We start from the raw sequence: 16,551 nt of genomic DNA, 5'->3' as shown, positions 1-16,551 counted from the left end.
CTTATGCAATCCTACATTTATATACTAAGGACTTTTATTATATACCTGAGGTGGGGCTTCATGACTGTTCCAATCATTTTTTTGACTGTCTGTGCTTCACATACCCAGAGACTCAGATCAACTGCAATGGTTTTCCCACAAAGATGATGCAAGTGGATGTGCTGCTTAACAGGCTCCAAAATTTGCCACAAGTCGTTCACTCCCATTCTGGTGATTACCTGATGTTACTTGAAACACACTTCATAAGACTGTTAAAAGACACAGAAGCTTAGAACCGAAATTCTATGTATTCTATGTGTGTTTAGGATAATTCATAAATAGAGAATTCTCCTTGTCAGCTTTTTGGAATGAGTCAAGAACATGTGAAACATTAATAGTGGTAGTAATTGATTTACTAGCTACAAAAATATTGATGTATCTAATGGATTAAAAGTTATTTGTGGACCGCTGGTTGGCTCAGTGGTTGAGCAGTCTGCCTTTAGCTCAGGGTGTGATCCCAGGGTCCTGGGATTGAGTCCACATTAGACTTCCTGTGTGGGGTCTGCTTCTCCCTCTACCTATGTCTCTGCCTCTTTCTTTGTGTGTCTCTCATGAATAAATAAATAAAATCTTTAAAAAGTTAATTGCAAATTGTACCATGCTAAGTTTGTTCATTAAACCTACTCATCACCAAATATGGGTTTCTCTGTAGTACCGAAAAACAAAGTTATATTTAAATTTAATGTAACTCAAATGTCAATGGTCTTATCCCTCCTCATTTTCTCTTCTTGTCTATGTTCTCCTTAGCAGTGGTTGAGAATAATATTTCTCACATGGTTACATTAACATTACATGAAATTTAGAAAAGGAAAAAGAGACCCAAACATAGTAATTGGCTTTGTTCCAGCTGTTAACAAGAGATGACAAATGCAGAGATGGGTACCAGGGATGCTGCAAATCGTATGTCTTCTTAAGAAGTCACTCCTTGATATACGTAACTAAAGGGAGAATAGGACTAGTTCTCTATCATAACCAGGAAAAACAAGAAAACAAAAGCAAAGAAGCATGCAAACAACTAAAAAAAATCCCCCCAAAACCCAAGGGGTCAACGAAAGAAAAGTATGAGGAAAAATGAGGAGGGATAGGGTAGGACAGAAAATGGAAAGCTGGAGGCATATGGAATTATCATTTTTAAAAATCATTAGTTCTTCAAATTGCAAGATCACACGTGCTCACTGTAGAAAAATAAAATATCTTTTAGAAGAACAAAAAATTTTAAATCACCTATAGTGCCACTATTCAAAGAAAACTAATACTAAATTCTTCAGCATACAAAACATTTTAAAAACAAAATTGACCTAAACTCTGCTATTCTGGTGTGCTTTGGTATCTTCTGTAGTCTAGTTTTTCCTTACTAAACATCTATATCTTTCTCTTAATTTTTTAAATATTTGATGAGAGTATTATGTAATTGCAATGAAGATTCAGTCTGACTCTACAAACATAATCCAGATTATCATCCTCTGAATAATGACCTTAATTCATTCCAGAAACACAGGTAGGATACAAAAAATACCGCAAAAGTCATCACCATGCATCGAAGCAAAACCAGGGCAGTCATTCTAAATAAAAAAATACTGTCTCATCTATTTAACAGATCCCACAGCAAAGCAAATTTTCTCAAATCATACATGGCTGCAAAGAAAATAAATGCTGGAGTGTTATTTTCTCTGCACTTTTCTGAATCTTAATTTTATAACGTGGTCAGGGTCGCTGTAAATATTATTTTGTGTATTCATTTTCAAAATACAGAACTGCACCAATATTTACTGATAGGTCACTTTACAAAGAAAAATATACACATTTAAATTCAAAGTATAAAGCATTTAGTAGTCAGTTTCACATAAAAAGCCCCTCTGGTTGAATGTTGCACGGTGGCATTAATTTAAAGATAAGTTTTTATCTCCATTAATGTGAAAAGTTGTAGTTAACTCTGGACAAAGAGTGGGGACACACTTTTGTAAGTCATTATTATGAAAGGGAATGAGACTTTTATATTCTTAAACATCAGAATGCATAAAATTCAGAAGGAGAAAGTCTGAGAGGGACATTCTTGTTGACAATTTGGTTTTCTATTTGTGATTCAAGTTGTATACTGGAAGGGATGGCTATTGAAGGAAATTATGCAATTTCTCTCTCTGGAGGAATATTGTAACTGATCACATTTCATTTAAATGTGACCCTGACTCTAGCTGTCAAAATTTTAAATGCAGGTTATCTTCTGATTAGCAAAAGCTCTCCCAGGAATTTAAGATACGCTCTTAGCTGTGAGCAGATTTATATAAAAGGGTATCGATTGAAGCATTGTCTATAATAGCAAAACAATGAGAAGAACCAAATGTCCATCAATAGAGGAATTTCTTTAATAAATTATGGTATGTTCGAATAGAATAGATAATGCAGCGGGAAAAAAAAAGGATAGATCTACATGTGCAAGCAGTCTCCAAGTTTTAAAATGAAAACAGATACAAAATAGGTTCTATATCAGGGATGACTATAGTTTAGGAAGAGGAAGAATAATTACTCTTCAAAGTATACCCCTTTGTGTTAATTTTTTAAATAATCATATGCATATATTACTTTTCAAATTAAAAAAAAAGTTTAAAAAGTATGATCCTATCTGAAAAATGTTGGGGAAATAAAACTAGAAATCTTTAGATTGGTTTACTTCTTGCCTAAATATTGAGACCAAATATGACTATAGTTCACAGGTCAAATTAAAAAGCCAGTTTCTGCAAACTTATGAGTACCTCATATCACATTTGTCTTGAGAATGGCTTTTATAGGATGAGAGATTCACATTTTTCTGGTTTCCTTCAGATTGTGTAGGAGCTAGTCACGTGGACTTAGGCAATTCACATTTTTTCCTCTGGTCTTTCCTGCTCACAGGTTCCTTCCTTCCTGTCTTACCTCTAATATTTCATTACATGAATTGACTATACTTATATAAGTAAATAATAATGAATGAAGATTGCCATCTAGTGCAGTGTTATTTATGATGGCACAGATAAACACATATTTATGTAAAGGACTGCAATGCATATTATATTTCTTCTGAGGATTATAGAAAAAAACAGATATTGATGAAGTAGACTTTTTTTTTTTACCAACTGTAGTTCTCTAAACACTAGGAACATTTTGTAAAGACTTTAATGGAATACTATTCACTAGAGCAGCGAAGCCTGGAAAAAAATAAGGCTGGAAAAAAATATAGGGCTGGAACTGATTCTATTAAAACATTAAAATTCCACAGATTGGATCACTTAATCAAGAGGGCTTTCAACTAAGCCCATAAATAGTATTTTAATGTAACATGATTATTACACTTAAAACTTAATTCATGCTATTTTATTTTCTTTTGTCAGAATAAACCTGGTTTAAAGAATCCACAGTTATGTTACAAAACAACCAGCACTGGTAGTTGAACAGTTTTAAGTAGTGTCTATCTGGGGCATCTATTTTGGCTATTCCTTTATTAAAATGTGAGGGAACACTACAAAGTTGTAACAATAGCTACTTAAACACAACTGTTATGAACAATGTAGGCAAAAAGAAAAGTAACAATTATCTATTGGTTCCCAGACAGCAAAATTTGAGTTACTGTCTCTGAGCTAAAGTGTTTTTTTCCTCCACTTTTCCTGAGTTATGTGGTATTTTCCAGAAAACTGTCTCTTTCCTTGCCAATCTTTTTGGTCACACTATATTTTAAAAATCTATCTCAAAGCTTTTAGAACAACTTTGATACTTCACCTTACAGTCTCCGTGTATCTATTGAGATGGATTTGAAAAAGATGGGAGTCTCTCTTCTGCTCCCCAAGTACACACCTATTAAATAGTAATGCTTGCCTCAGTCTCTTTCATTAGCGTAGAATTGTTGCTACTGTGAACTGTGCTATTTTTTCCACTTTTCTCTGAATGATAGGAATCAAGGGGACATCTTATAGGAGCTAGCTTCTATGACATGCCCCAAAGAATCTTTTTCTCTGAGTAACTTGAATGAACTTCTATTAGACCTTCTTGAATTACAAGGCTTTATAAAGCTTTCACTACTTTTAACTAAAAAATAATGAATTAGAACAATGCCAAACAACATATTAAAAAGGTGTGGGTGGTGGGCATGGGAATTGGAAAGTGAGCAGAAGGAATTATAGGAAGAGTATTTTTAGAGGCAGAGGCAGACTACACTAGAAAGCACATTATTGCTGAGCCTCCTTTGAAGACTCTATAGTGAACTCTTCTCCATTCTCCCTAATATTATTTATCCCACTTCATCTGCCATCTCCTGTGGGCACTTAACTAGAATTATTTGCCTACTTTGCCTTCATGTGGATGCATAAAATGCATTTAACTCTTGATTCCACCACCTCTCCTGAAAACTTTGATTTCCAGTTGCTTAGACCAAAAACTCAGCAGTCCTCCTCGATTCTTCTTTACTTTGCTCCCCAATACCCGCTCTACCAGCAAATCCTCTACCTTCAAAATATATCTGAAATCCTCATTTTTTAAAAAAGACTTTATGTATTTATTCATGAGAGATATAAAGAGGCAGAGACATAGGCAGAGGGAAGAGCAGGCTCTCTGTGGGGAGCCCGATGTGAGACTCGATCCCAGGACCCCGGGATCACGATTTGTGCCAAAGGTAGATGCTCAACCACTGAGCCACCCTGGTGCCCCTGAAATCCCCATTGCTAATGAAAATCCCCTGGCATTGCCTGTATATAAGTAACAGTCTCCCAACTGGCCTCCCTGCTTCTTTTTACTACTCTCCTCTCCCACACAACTGTTCTCCTCAAAGAAGCCAGAGTGATCCTGTTTAAAAACCTAAAACATTAAATCACCTTCCTGTTTGTCACATGTTAATTTACTTCTTCACTTACGGTGCTATCTTATAGCCAGTTATAAAACACACACACAAAAATAAATAAATAAAAAGTAAAACTATCTAAGTGTTTGACATGTAATCCATTATTTTAAAATCCTATTTTAGGATTATCGTCATTAGATATACTATCTAAATTGGTTAAGTTTAAAATGTATGTTCCTTTTGAAGATCACTCCTAAAAGCAGCATAAAGAATATCCCAATAGACCAGAAAGAGGAAAATTATGTGAAATGTGTATTTTATGAAAAATAACACCATGTTTTAAGAATGCAGTTAATCCAAAATGTCTATTCCCACGGTCTATAGTTCTCCACTCCATGCCACTTTCTTTGCTCCAGCGCTTCCTCTGAACATTAAGTTGCAACGGTAAGATGATAAAAGGATATAAAGTTCCAAAAGGGACAGAATCCAACAACTTTTAAGATATTCAAGTACAACTACACTCAGAGATAGAACAGATGGTTTTTGAATGAGGTCATGATCAACCTGATGAGGTTACTTGAAAATAGCTCAACACTAAGTAAAATTAAATACAACATATATCAAACTCACAACTATGTATAATTTTTTCTTGCTTAATTTGAAAAATTTGTGGTGTGGGACATGGTGAGTCTCTGTTCCCATCTTTTATAATGTCATAGTTTTATTGACATCAATCTGTATTGCAGCCAATATATATTACATATAAAGTCTCGTTAACATAGTAACAATTCTTAAGAATTAATGCAGCACAATACTTAATGTAAATCAACAAAGTCAGAACAACCCACAGTAAGTAACTTTATAACCTATTAGTGTATTCAATTTATTTAGTTTACTGAAAAGTGCTTGTCTTGGGATGGAAACCTAGGATGTTGGTCTTGGATGTAATACTGAAGCTGTATGACCTTGGAAAGACATTTAACCCATCTACAAAATGAGAGGTACTACACCAAATGAACCCTAAGATTCTGATAGTCTCTGAATTTCATGAACAATTTTGGTAGTTTGTACTAAAATAAAAACACTCTATTCTAGAACCTACTGCTTGACAGAAAGAATATGAATTTCTAGTTTAAAAAAAAGGGCTCAGGAATCCACTTCAGGTTAAAACAAAACAAATCCTTTGATGTAACCATATGGTGCCCATAAATCAATTTATGCTCCTAAAACTTCCTTAAAAGCTAATAAGCTTTTATTGGTTAATTATAAAACTGAATGAGGTGAGAAAAACACAGAACCTTGCTAATTCCAGTAATGAATCAAATTTTAAAGAACATAAAAAGAGGTCAGTGGATTGATTTATGCAAAAATACACATTTTATTAAACCAACAGTTTTCCAATTTTATTTCAGTTTTAAGCAAAAACATTAGGAAAAAACTGTTTAATGATAAAGTGAAACATTTTAAATTTCCCAATTCCCAAGACTATGTTTTCATATAAAGATAGGTAAATGGTTTATTTCAGTACAAGACTGGATTTTATGGGATTTCCACATAATTTCACTAATTAATGCTGTTTTTTAAATTATTTCTTCAGTTTTATTTTCCTATGAATTTAGTGTAGACTTTGAAACATAACATACCTCAGACTTAAATTATCATTAAATATTTATTAAATGCTTATTGTGTACCAGGCACTCTAGATGCTAGAAACAATAAGGGGAGATAAATCCCTTCATTTAAGGGTTTTAGTAGGGCAAGTGAAACTAGAGGTGAAAAGACAATTACAACAACGTGACAAGGACAGGCAGAGGTACCATGAGTGAGCTATGGAAGTACATAGACTAGGTACCTCACCCAACACTGGGCATCAAGGAAGACTTCCTAAAGGAAGTGACATCTGAGCAGAAACCACCCAACCGTTTCCCATTGTTTACCAAGGAGGAACCATTGAGACCAGATATTGCAGTGTTCTAGTCTAGTTTGACCAGGTCCTACTTTTCATTGTGCCATGGCAAGGGCCACGATGGGAACAATATACATTTGATTATCTTTAGAAGCAAAAGGTGACTTCGATGGAAGAATTCCATTCCTGGAGCCCAGAAATGTCCTCTATTTGGGGGTGAAGCGGAGTAGCGGTAAATGCCACTTTTTCCCATCCGCTAAGGGAAGGCTGCGGAACATAGGAGGTAGAATATTTGACTAGATCAACGTAATCACTTGAGGAGCTGTGTAAAGGCAGAAGAGGCAGGTTAATGTCTGGGCGACTACAGCACTGAAAACTACGCCAAGAAACTTAGAACCTCATTAGTTCGGATATTTCTTGGGGAAGGGGGGTGGTTACAAGGCCACCGTGATTAAAGACTGTAACTAACCACAATGCCTTAAGGTAACTGCTATCATGGAAGTATTTTCAGAGCACATCATGAAAAAAGGAAAACCCCAGTGTGACTACGTCCGCTTGGGCCTGGAATAGGGTGTGGGCATTCGCCCCACAGTGTGCCCGGGAGGAGGACGTCCAGGGGCCGCCCCACAGTGTGCCCGGGAGGAGGACGTCCAGGGGCCGCCCCACAGTGTGCCCGGGAGGACGTCTAGGGGTAGCTCCACGGTGTGCCCGGAGGAGGACGTCCAGTCCAGGGGCCGCCCCCACGGTGCACCGGGAGGAGGACGTCCGGGGGCCGCCCCACAGTGTGCCCGGGAGGAGAACGTCCAGTCCAGGGGCCGCCCCACCGTGCACCCGGGAGGAGGACGTCCAGTCCAGGGGCCGCCCCCACGGTGCACCCGGGAGGAGGACGTCCAGTCCAGGGGCCGCCCCCACGGTGCACCGGGAGGAGGACGTCAGGGGGCCGCCCCACAGTGTGCCCGGGAGGAGGACGTCCGGGGGCCGCCCCACCGTGTGCCCGGGAGGAGGACGTCCGGGGGCCGCCCCACAGTGTGCCCGGGAGGAGGACGTCCGGGGGCCGCCCCACCGTGTGCCCGGGAGGAGGGAGTCCAGGGGCCACCCCACAGTATGCCCGGGAGGACGTCTAGGGGTAGCTCCACGGTGCACCCGGGAGGAGGACGTCCAGTCCAGGGGCCGCCCCACAATGTACCCGGGAGGAGGACGTCGGGGGCCGCCCCACAGTAAGCCCGGGAGGAGGACGTCTAGGGGTAGCTCCACGGTGCACCCGGGAGGAGGACGTCCAGTCCAGGGGCCGCCCCACAATGTACCCGGGAGGAGGACGTCGGGGGCCGCCCCACAGTAAGCCCGGGAGGAGGACGTCTAGGGGTAGCTCCACGGTGCACCCGGGAGGAGGACGTCCAGTCCAGGGGCCGCCCCACAATGTACCCGGGAGGAGGACGTCGGCGGCCGCCCCACGGTGCGCCCGGGAGGAGGACGTCCGGGGTGCACCGGCCTCAGCGGAGAGGGGCGAGCGAGGAGCGGCGGGGCCAGGCGGGCAGGGCCGCCTCCGCACGCTCCGCGGGACTTACCCGGACAACCCTCTCTCCTCGGTTTTGGAAGACGCCCCCTCCGTCATTTACCACTTTGGCCTGAATCCTAACAGTTGCTGCCTCCAGGTTTACAAACTTTCTCAAAAAAAAAAAAAATTAAAAAGGAAAGAAAAGGAAATGCCTTCCCTCCTTTTGCCCTAAGCAAAGGCCAACGTTTGGGGCGCAGCACCCCGACGCGGGAAGCCGCGGGGCGCGCTTCTAATTCGGCGCCTCCCCACGTGGCCCCGCCTCTTCCGGGAAGTAACCGTCCCCTCTCCCGACCGCGCGGTCTCGCCAGGCTTTCCCAGCGCCCAGCCGGTCGGCTCTACGCATGCTTGGAACTGTTGCCGGCCTACTCCGACTCGTCTCCCCTTTCGCTGAGCCGAATCGGTCGGCCCCGCGCGTCCCGCCGACGCCGAGCCCTGCGTGCCTGCCCGCTTCCCCGTCCGCAGAGGGGCACTTCCGGCCCCTCCTCCTGGGCTCTAGTGGCGCGAAAACTGCGAACCGCGCACGCGCGGGCTGAGCCCCGGCGGGAGGGGGGGCGAGGCGCAGGCGCGGAGCGTCCCGCGGTGGGCGCCGGGGCAGCCAGCCTCCTGCCTCCTCCCGCCGCGGGCGCGCGGTTCCCCGCGGCCAACGGCGGCCGGCCGAGGCCGAGACGCCCCACGGTGCCCTCAGCGCCCCGCCGCAGCGCCGCAGCGCCACAGCCGCGCCGGTCCGGTTCCTCGGGGAGACTTGGACTTGTTCGAGGTAAGGTGAGGGCGCGCTGTCGCTCCCCCCGGCTCCGGAACCGTCCCCTGGCGCTGCCCCCTCGGCCGGCGCCCCCCAGCCCACCTGGTGGCGGCTCGGGCACCGGAGCGGCGGCGGCGGCGGCGGCGCCCCGGGTGTCCCCGCGGGCCGGAGCGGACGGGTCCGCCGGCCGGGATCTTCGGGCTGTCTCTGCGGGGCACACGGGTCCCCTGAACCGCGGGAAACTTGCTCGTCGCCGCTGTGGGCCCCTCCTCGGGCTCTGCGGGGCTGTGGGACCCGGCGCCCGGCCGCGGGCGGCCCTCGGCTCGGAGTCGCCGCCTGAGGGGACGGGGACGGGGTCGGGGGGGGGAGGGGGGTCGGACATCCGGCTCTCAGAGCGAGTCGCTCCCTCGGCGCCTGCAACTTAGTCTGTCGAGGAGATGCAGGCGATGAGCACTTAGGTCGGATTTGTTGTCGAGCCCCAGAGTCATGACAACGCAGATTGTATCATCTAGAAGAAAATTAAAACTGTCATGTGTGGAGGTTGCGTGGTGGCATTTCTGTTCCCTCTTTTTCTGGTGGGAACGAGCTGGAGAGGAATCCCGACTGGGAATTGTGGAACCCAAGACTCCAGAGAAACGGCTGCAGGACCAATAAGACTTGAGAGAATACTGTGGTAATTCCTGGAAAGAGCCGCTATTTTGTGTGTAAACCTTGGAAGGCAGAATTTACGCGAGCTCTCATTATCCTGTACATCTCACGAGTAGGAGATTAAAAGCGAGTGTTTTAAAGACAGGCTATAGCGGAATGTATATTCAAAGAAGGAAAAAAAAAAAGTCCAAACTCCCTAACTTTTAGATGGCTGCTGTCTTTTAAAATATTCAATAGCAAAACAAAAACAAAAAAACCCAGTAGCCTATGCATTGGCCTGCAGGTATTAGGTGTAGTAGTAGTTAGTTCCATGGGTGTGTGGTTGGAAGGGAACGTATTAGAACTTCTGTTTAGATTTACTTTATCTGATTCTAGTACCGTGTGAAATACAGAGTGATAATCTTATGCTGAAATATGTATTCAGATTTTCTTCTCCTGAATGGGTAGAAGTACAGAAAATTTGGAGATTCCCTAGAACGTTGCTTTAAAGACATGTTTTTATGTAAGAGAACGAGTGTTGGGAGACCCAGAGCTTTTGGGTATCACCTCTCTTAAGTTTTCCTTCTTATTCTGTAATTGGAGGAAAATAGCTGTAGTACCTAACCCCAGGATTCTTCAGTATGTGTGTGTGTGTGGTGGGAGGAGGGTATTTATAGCCCTATCTCTATCTGTAATAATTATACATCATTTAATATTGAGCCTAGCAACAGGGTAAGTACAAATGGTATATTAAAGTTGTTAAAGTGAGAATCAGTTTTTATTCCCCAAAGGCTAATTTTACTAAGTGTCTAGATGTGGAATTTTATATAAAACCTGCCTAAATTTTGACTTATTTTAAAACTTAAGAAAAGTGAATCAAAGCTGTACTTATTTTCAGGAATCCATAAACAAGTAACTCAAATTTTACCGTAATGATATGCATTATAGTTAAAACACAGTTACTTGTCACAGTTCTCTACACACACACACACACACACACACACACACACACACTCACTAGTAAGTCCAGGTACTTAAGGGTCAGGTATAGTCACTAATATTAATGTTGCCATTCTCATTTACTAGTTAATGAGATACATTTTTTTCTCACTTAACATACTTTCCCTGGTGACCAAATTCAAAATAATTTCTGTAGCTTTCTTAGTACCACTCCCAAATGCACTCCTACTGCTGAGCATATTTTACCGCCTATTGACCTCTCCTTCGCAATGTCGTAGGAGCACTTCAAACTCAGTGTTTCCAAGCAAAATAAATGTATTATTTATCCCTTTTCTTTCCAAACCTGCACTGTCTACTTAAAATGACATTTAGCATTGTGTGAAGGTTGTTTCTAAAAATGAAACACAAAATGATTTTATAAAGCTCAAAGTTTTAATAGTAATATTAGAAGGACACATCACAATAGAATTCTTTTTGTAGTTTTATAAATTAACAAAGATAGATAAGAAGATGACTAGATTAATAGCCAGTTTTGCTGCCTATAAACAAACTCAGTTGTTTATGCCTGGAGGAATCTAGGCATTGAAGAGGTTTGATTTTGGGTTTTGGCAAACCTGGGTTTAGATGGACCTCTACTAAAGTATAGCTACACAAGCCTGGGCATAATGTCTTCCCCTGGAGTCTCAATATCCCTTTTTGTAGAATAAGGGCAGTACTTATAAAGATTTTGAGGATCAAAGCAGATAAATTGTTTATCTCAAAAGCTAAGCATGTAGTAAGTAGATATTTAACGAAATTAATGCTACTCCCTCACTTTACCCATACTTTTACATCTCTTGGTTTCTTCTGTTCCTTTCATCCCTGATCCTGCCACTGCTTTGCTGCACTGCCCCCTCACCCTTTAGTGGCTGGTCTTATTTTCCCCTATTCACTCTCTCTTATTTGTCCTCCAGGTTGAGGCTACAAGGATGTTATTAAAAATAGCATATATGAGTGTTAAATAAATAAATAAATAAATAAATAAATAAATAAATAAAATAACAAATCTGAGTTTTCAGATTTTATTATCTGAAATGCTATGCTTGCTGTTTCCCAGTTTTGCAGATCTAGAATTGTTTGATAGACTTAGGAATTTTTTTCACTTAAATATTTGTATTACTTGTTATGTGTTGCATCTTATGATTTTGTGATATATCCTAAGCAGTGTGCTTAATTAATTAGTTCCATACATTAAAAATGAGATTAATGCAGAATTTAGTATGTTGGTGGTGGTGGGAGGGGCAGAATTGGAGATGAGGTAAACAGTCTACAGCCGATACAGATGTAGCAGCAATTTTCCTTTATTTTTTACCACATTTTCTGTTGATAATTTCAGTTCTATCTGTTCTCACTGCTCTTAGTTCTTACTTGGGTATTAATGGGAAGTAGGAATTATTAGATGGCTCATGATAAAATTTAAAATTGAGAAATTTATATAATCCTGTTGAAGTGTATTTGATCTATCATTTCCTATTCATTTACTTGCTGCAATGAACTCTTGGTTATTGATTTTTCCTTCTTGAACTTATTTTTTTATTGATAGTTGTATATATGTTACTATTCTGCTCTGATTTGCCTCCAGTGAGGGAGAGGAGATATGTTCCTTAATTCTGACTTTTTTATTCTAAATAAACAAATGAAGAGCTTTAAGGATGTATTAAAAATCTCAGAGATTTTTTTTTTTTTTTTGCCTTTTGTATTTCAGAATATTAGAAGTATTTTTCTTTGCATCTATTTATATGTCTCTTCAGCCTTTTGGAAACAATTTTACTGTTTTAACTTGTATCTAACTCTCAGGACATTCATATGTGTTTTTAAAAATCCATTATCATTAAATGACAGAGTGATTTTTATTTTAAAAGGTAGGATCCTTCAGTGTCTGTCAGATGCATGTTACCATGGCAACCTAATAGCAAACTGCAAATCCTAGGCCAAGCACAGCAAATAAAAAACATCGTCATCATGTAGCACACCATCTTCTGTGTAGTACAGAATCTCACATTCATTGTAAGAAGCTTAACCACATTTATCTATATGCACCTCCTCCCCAGAGTTTTACTTGAAAAAGTGCCATTTTTTTCATGGTAAAATACTAAGATCAGTCAGCTGATGTCTGAGTGTCTGCTAACTGCAAGATCATTATTGGGCATTAATGAAACGGTATTGGTAATGCGTCCTCTTTCCTCTCCTACAATAAATAAATTACTGCTCGGTAATTGTAAAGGAAATAGAAGATGGGTAGGAGAGAAGGAATTTTTGGGAAAATAATGGCATGGTGATATTCTAGGGAATTTATGGTAGCAACAAGCTGAAACTAATATACATTGACCCTTGTTAAATAGTTTGAGGAATAGGTTGGATTTTCAAGTTTTGACTTGTGTAAGAGATTCAAAATTAACATTCATTTATTTGTAAAAAAAAAAAAAAAGATGTTGAATATTATGTAATTATGACTGTAATGCTAATATTATTTTAGGCATTTGTTTGGGTTAAATGTCATTCACATATGATCTAACAAATACCTTTTTTAGATGGTATTTGTTTTATCATGATTAGGTTCTTTATTGCCTTACGGATAGGATAAAGTCAAACTGTTTACAACAGTTCTTAAACTTTAATGCACTTACGAATCTCCTGAGGTCTTGTTAAAAATGAAGATTCTGATTCATTTGGTTTAGGAAGGGGCCTGAGATTCTGGATACCTAATACATTCCCAGGAGATATAGATGCTATTTGCTGGTCCTTGGACCATACTTTGAATATCAAATCTATTAGTCATTCTACGGTTGGCTTCTTCTCTTCTGTTCTAACTTAATTGCTTGCTAGCTATGCCTCATAATTTATGCCACTGTGTCATGGACTTGCTTATAGTATCCCCTATACTAAGCAGTTTGCAGAGAGTGGTCCAGGATCCATGAGACTCTTTGAAAGGGTCTACAAAGTCAAACAGTTTCCAAATAACAGCCTGATGTTATTTGCCTTTTTCACTGTCATTCACCTATGAACGAATGGAGTTTTCCAGAGGTTATGAGAAATGTCTCATTTCAGTCATTGCTCTGAGGATTTATAGAAGGTGTACATGTGTGTTCTTTGTTTTAAAAGTTTCTCAGTTTTAATTTACAATATGGTCGATATTGATAGATATAAACAAAAAGCTCTTTGAAGTCCTGAGAACTTTTTAAGAGGTCAGTCACAGCCTTTGAGAACTGTAGCCCTATGGTATTAGGTTGTAGATGCAAAGATTCTTGTCTAGAACTTTACCAGAGCTCTTTGCTTAGCTGCAGTGACTATTCGATCAGTGGGAATTTTGGTGTTTCCATGTACTTTTACCTCCCTGGGTAGGGGTAGAAGATCTCATGTGACACCACCCAATGGGAAATAGGAGTAAGTAGCACCCTATTACTGCCTGATGGGAGTGGATATCTAGGCTCTCTAGGTGGGCCCTACTGACACCATTATGGCTCCCTATTTGGCCAACGTGGCATTCTCTGACACTAGCCCAATTGGGATGTGGAGATGTGTACTTATGGCCTTATAAACTGGAAGTACAGGCTATCTGTTTGGCCTTTGCTAGTATGTGTATGTGTTGTTGGAGTAGAAGGAGGCACTGTAGTTTTTTTCGTGGTATTTGGCTGGAGCAGAGCAATTATGATCTAAATGTCTTCTGTCTTGTTAGGATGCAGTTTTTCTGGTCCTTTGGCTGGAGAGAACAAGCTTTCATTTGGGTCTTTTTGCCCTCTGCACCTGCTGATGTCTCCCCAGCTGCTGTCTTCTCCAAGTCTGGGATATTTGTGGCAAAGCAAAAACTCAGGGAACTTACCATGATGTCATTTCTTGTGTCCTAAGGTCCCTGGCCAATCTACCTCCTTTTCATTCAGAGTCATCTTATGTTTGTTGTATATATAATTGGTAAAGTTTTTGGTTTTACTAAGCAAGAGGAATAGGGAAAAGTATATCTATTCCATTTTCCTGGAAGTGGAAGTCTCGGATTGCTTTTAATTTGTGCTTTGAAAGATTCAAGGATTAAATTCTGGACCCACTGCATATATCCCTTATATTTGGTTGTATAAAAAGTATGAATAAACATTAAAATATTCCCATTAAAGAAAACCTAGATTGGAAAAAGCAAAGATCTAGTTTTTGGAGAAAATATTTCAGTATTTAATTAAGTAGAATTTATATGAAGGAGTCATGACTGCAGATGAGGATTTTACAAAATGTAAGGTAATCTAGCTTTTTATTCTCAGTGTTTTGGAAAATAAAATTATTATGGAAAAAGGATTCAGGAGGATATAGTGAGCCTGTGAAAACTGATGTACAGAAAAAAATTTAAATGATTTCAAAAAGTTAAATTTCAAGTCTCTACTTTCTAATAGCTTTAAACCTACTTCTTTCTCACTTTAAAAAAACATTTTAGGGATCCCTGGGTGGCGCAGCGGTTTGGCGCCTGCCTTTGACCCAGGGCGCGATCCTGGAGACCCGGGATCGAATCCCACGTCGGGCTCCCGGTGCATGGAGCCTGCTTCTCTCTCTGCCTGTGTCTCTGCCTCTCTCTCTCTCTCTGTGTGACTATCATAAGTAAATAAAAATTAAAAAAAAAAATTTTAATGTGTCATGAGGTAGAAGTGATTTCAGAACATTAAAAAGATGGGAAAACCACTCAAATCACTTAATGAGGCATGCATTGTCAAAATAACCAAGTCTGACAAAGGTAGTTCCCCAAATTATGCACAGATATTTCTGCAAGATTGGTTATGTCAATATAAGTTTGCAAAGCAGTGGATTAAAAAATTAAACCCTGTGTTAGGGTGTCTCTTCCTTTCTAACCCTCCTTTTCTTGCTCACATTCCTTCTAATAGAGGCCCCATTCTGGTTCCAGCACATCTCTTTGGAACCCCATTCCACTGTTCCGACACATATACAATAAGATTGGCTTTGTTGCCCTGTGTGCATATCGTCACATATGGCTGTCGTCTCTGTTGAGGACTAACTGGGATCCATCAGTCTAAAATCAAGAGAGAGAAAACCTCATTAACTCTTTTGCTGCCCAGGTACCTGGTGCAGACCTGGTTGCTATGGTATGCTACATGGGGTCTTAAATAGATCAAGAGTAGAACTATTCTTCTTTCTTTGTATCTTAGACATTTTTGATTACCTATATTGTGGATTTTTCTCTCCATTTACTCAGCAAATAATTATTGGGTACATATCATTTTAAGTCTTAAATGTATTTTTTAGAGAAAAATGAAAGTAACAATCAGTATTTAATTTTAATCAGACTGTCAGCTTTAACTTGAGGTCCAGTATTCATACGTTGTGAAAATCTTGTATAATTTTAAATACATTTGTTTTCTAGGCATACATTTTATATATATTGGTAAAAAGTAGATACCATGGACTATTTCTTTAGAGAATAGATAAGGGAAACAATAGTTTTATCTGAAAAAAAAATGAATGGTTGCTCTGGGATAATTTCAAAGGCATTATGGCATCTCTATTAATACATCTAGGAAACTAGAAACCACAGCTTCACAAGTAAAATCTTTTACCTTTTGTGAGTTTAGGAGTCAGAACATTTAGATGGGCCCATATCAATAAAATCTTGGTCATGAATAACTGAAATAAAATCAGATAGTGTACCATATGCACATGATTTAAATAGGTGAAATCATACATTTATTTCCCTGCAGGTTGTAAGTCTGACATGACTCCCAGGGCTAAAACCAAAGTGGCAGTAGGGCTGAGTTTCTTTCTGGACACTTGAGTTGGAGAATATGTTTCGTTGCCTCTCCAGCCTCTAGTGACCACCTGCCTTTTTTGGCTCTTGGCCTCCTTTCTCATGTACAGATGTTATTTTTACTTTTTTCAAAGTAAAAACAAAA

The 16,551-nt window shown here is 40.4% G+C and overlaps 2 protein-coding genes across 4 annotated transcripts in view; one reads left to right on the top strand and one right to left on the bottom strand.

Annotated features, from left to right (window-relative positions):
* Positions 1-8,803, bottom strand: part of GEN1 (GEN1 Holliday junction 5' flap endonuclease) — a 33,922-nt gene extending 25,119 nt beyond the window's left edge. The window contains exons 1-2 of one of the 2 annotated variants that reach the window (XM_025454608.3): positions 8,315-8,803; positions 46-248 (exon numbers count right to left, since the gene is read on the bottom strand). In XM_025454608.3, coding sequence (XP_025310393.1) covers positions 46-206 — 161 coding nt within the window. In that variant the 5' untranslated portion in view covers positions 207-248; positions 8,315-8,803. The remainder of the gene's footprint in view (positions 1-45; positions 249-8,314) is intronic. The other variant, XM_025454609.3, reaches the window with a different exon arrangement.
* A 63-nt stretch (positions 8,804-8,866) lies between these two features.
* Positions 8,867-16,551, top strand: part of SMC6 (structural maintenance of chromosomes 6) — a 68,509-nt gene continuing 60,824 nt past the window's right edge. Inside the window, exon 1 of one of the 2 annotated variants that reach the window (XM_035700983.2) lies at positions 8,867-9,061. The gene's annotated coding sequence lies outside the window, so the exon portion shown is untranslated. Of the gene's footprint in view, positions 9,062-15,726; positions 15,748-16,551 lie in introns of those variants that run through there. The other variant, XM_035700984.2, reaches the window with a different exon arrangement.

This window comes from Canis lupus, chromosome 17 (genome assembly GCF_003254725.2).
Source record: "Canis lupus dingo isolate Sandy chromosome 17, ASM325472v2, whole genome shotgun sequence".
NCBI classification, from domain to species: domain Eukaryota; kingdom Metazoa; phylum Chordata; class Mammalia; order Carnivora; family Canidae; genus Canis; species Canis lupus.
The sequence above is the reverse complement of the archived record's forward strand: the minus strand, read 5'-3'. Positions and strand labels throughout refer to the sequence as shown.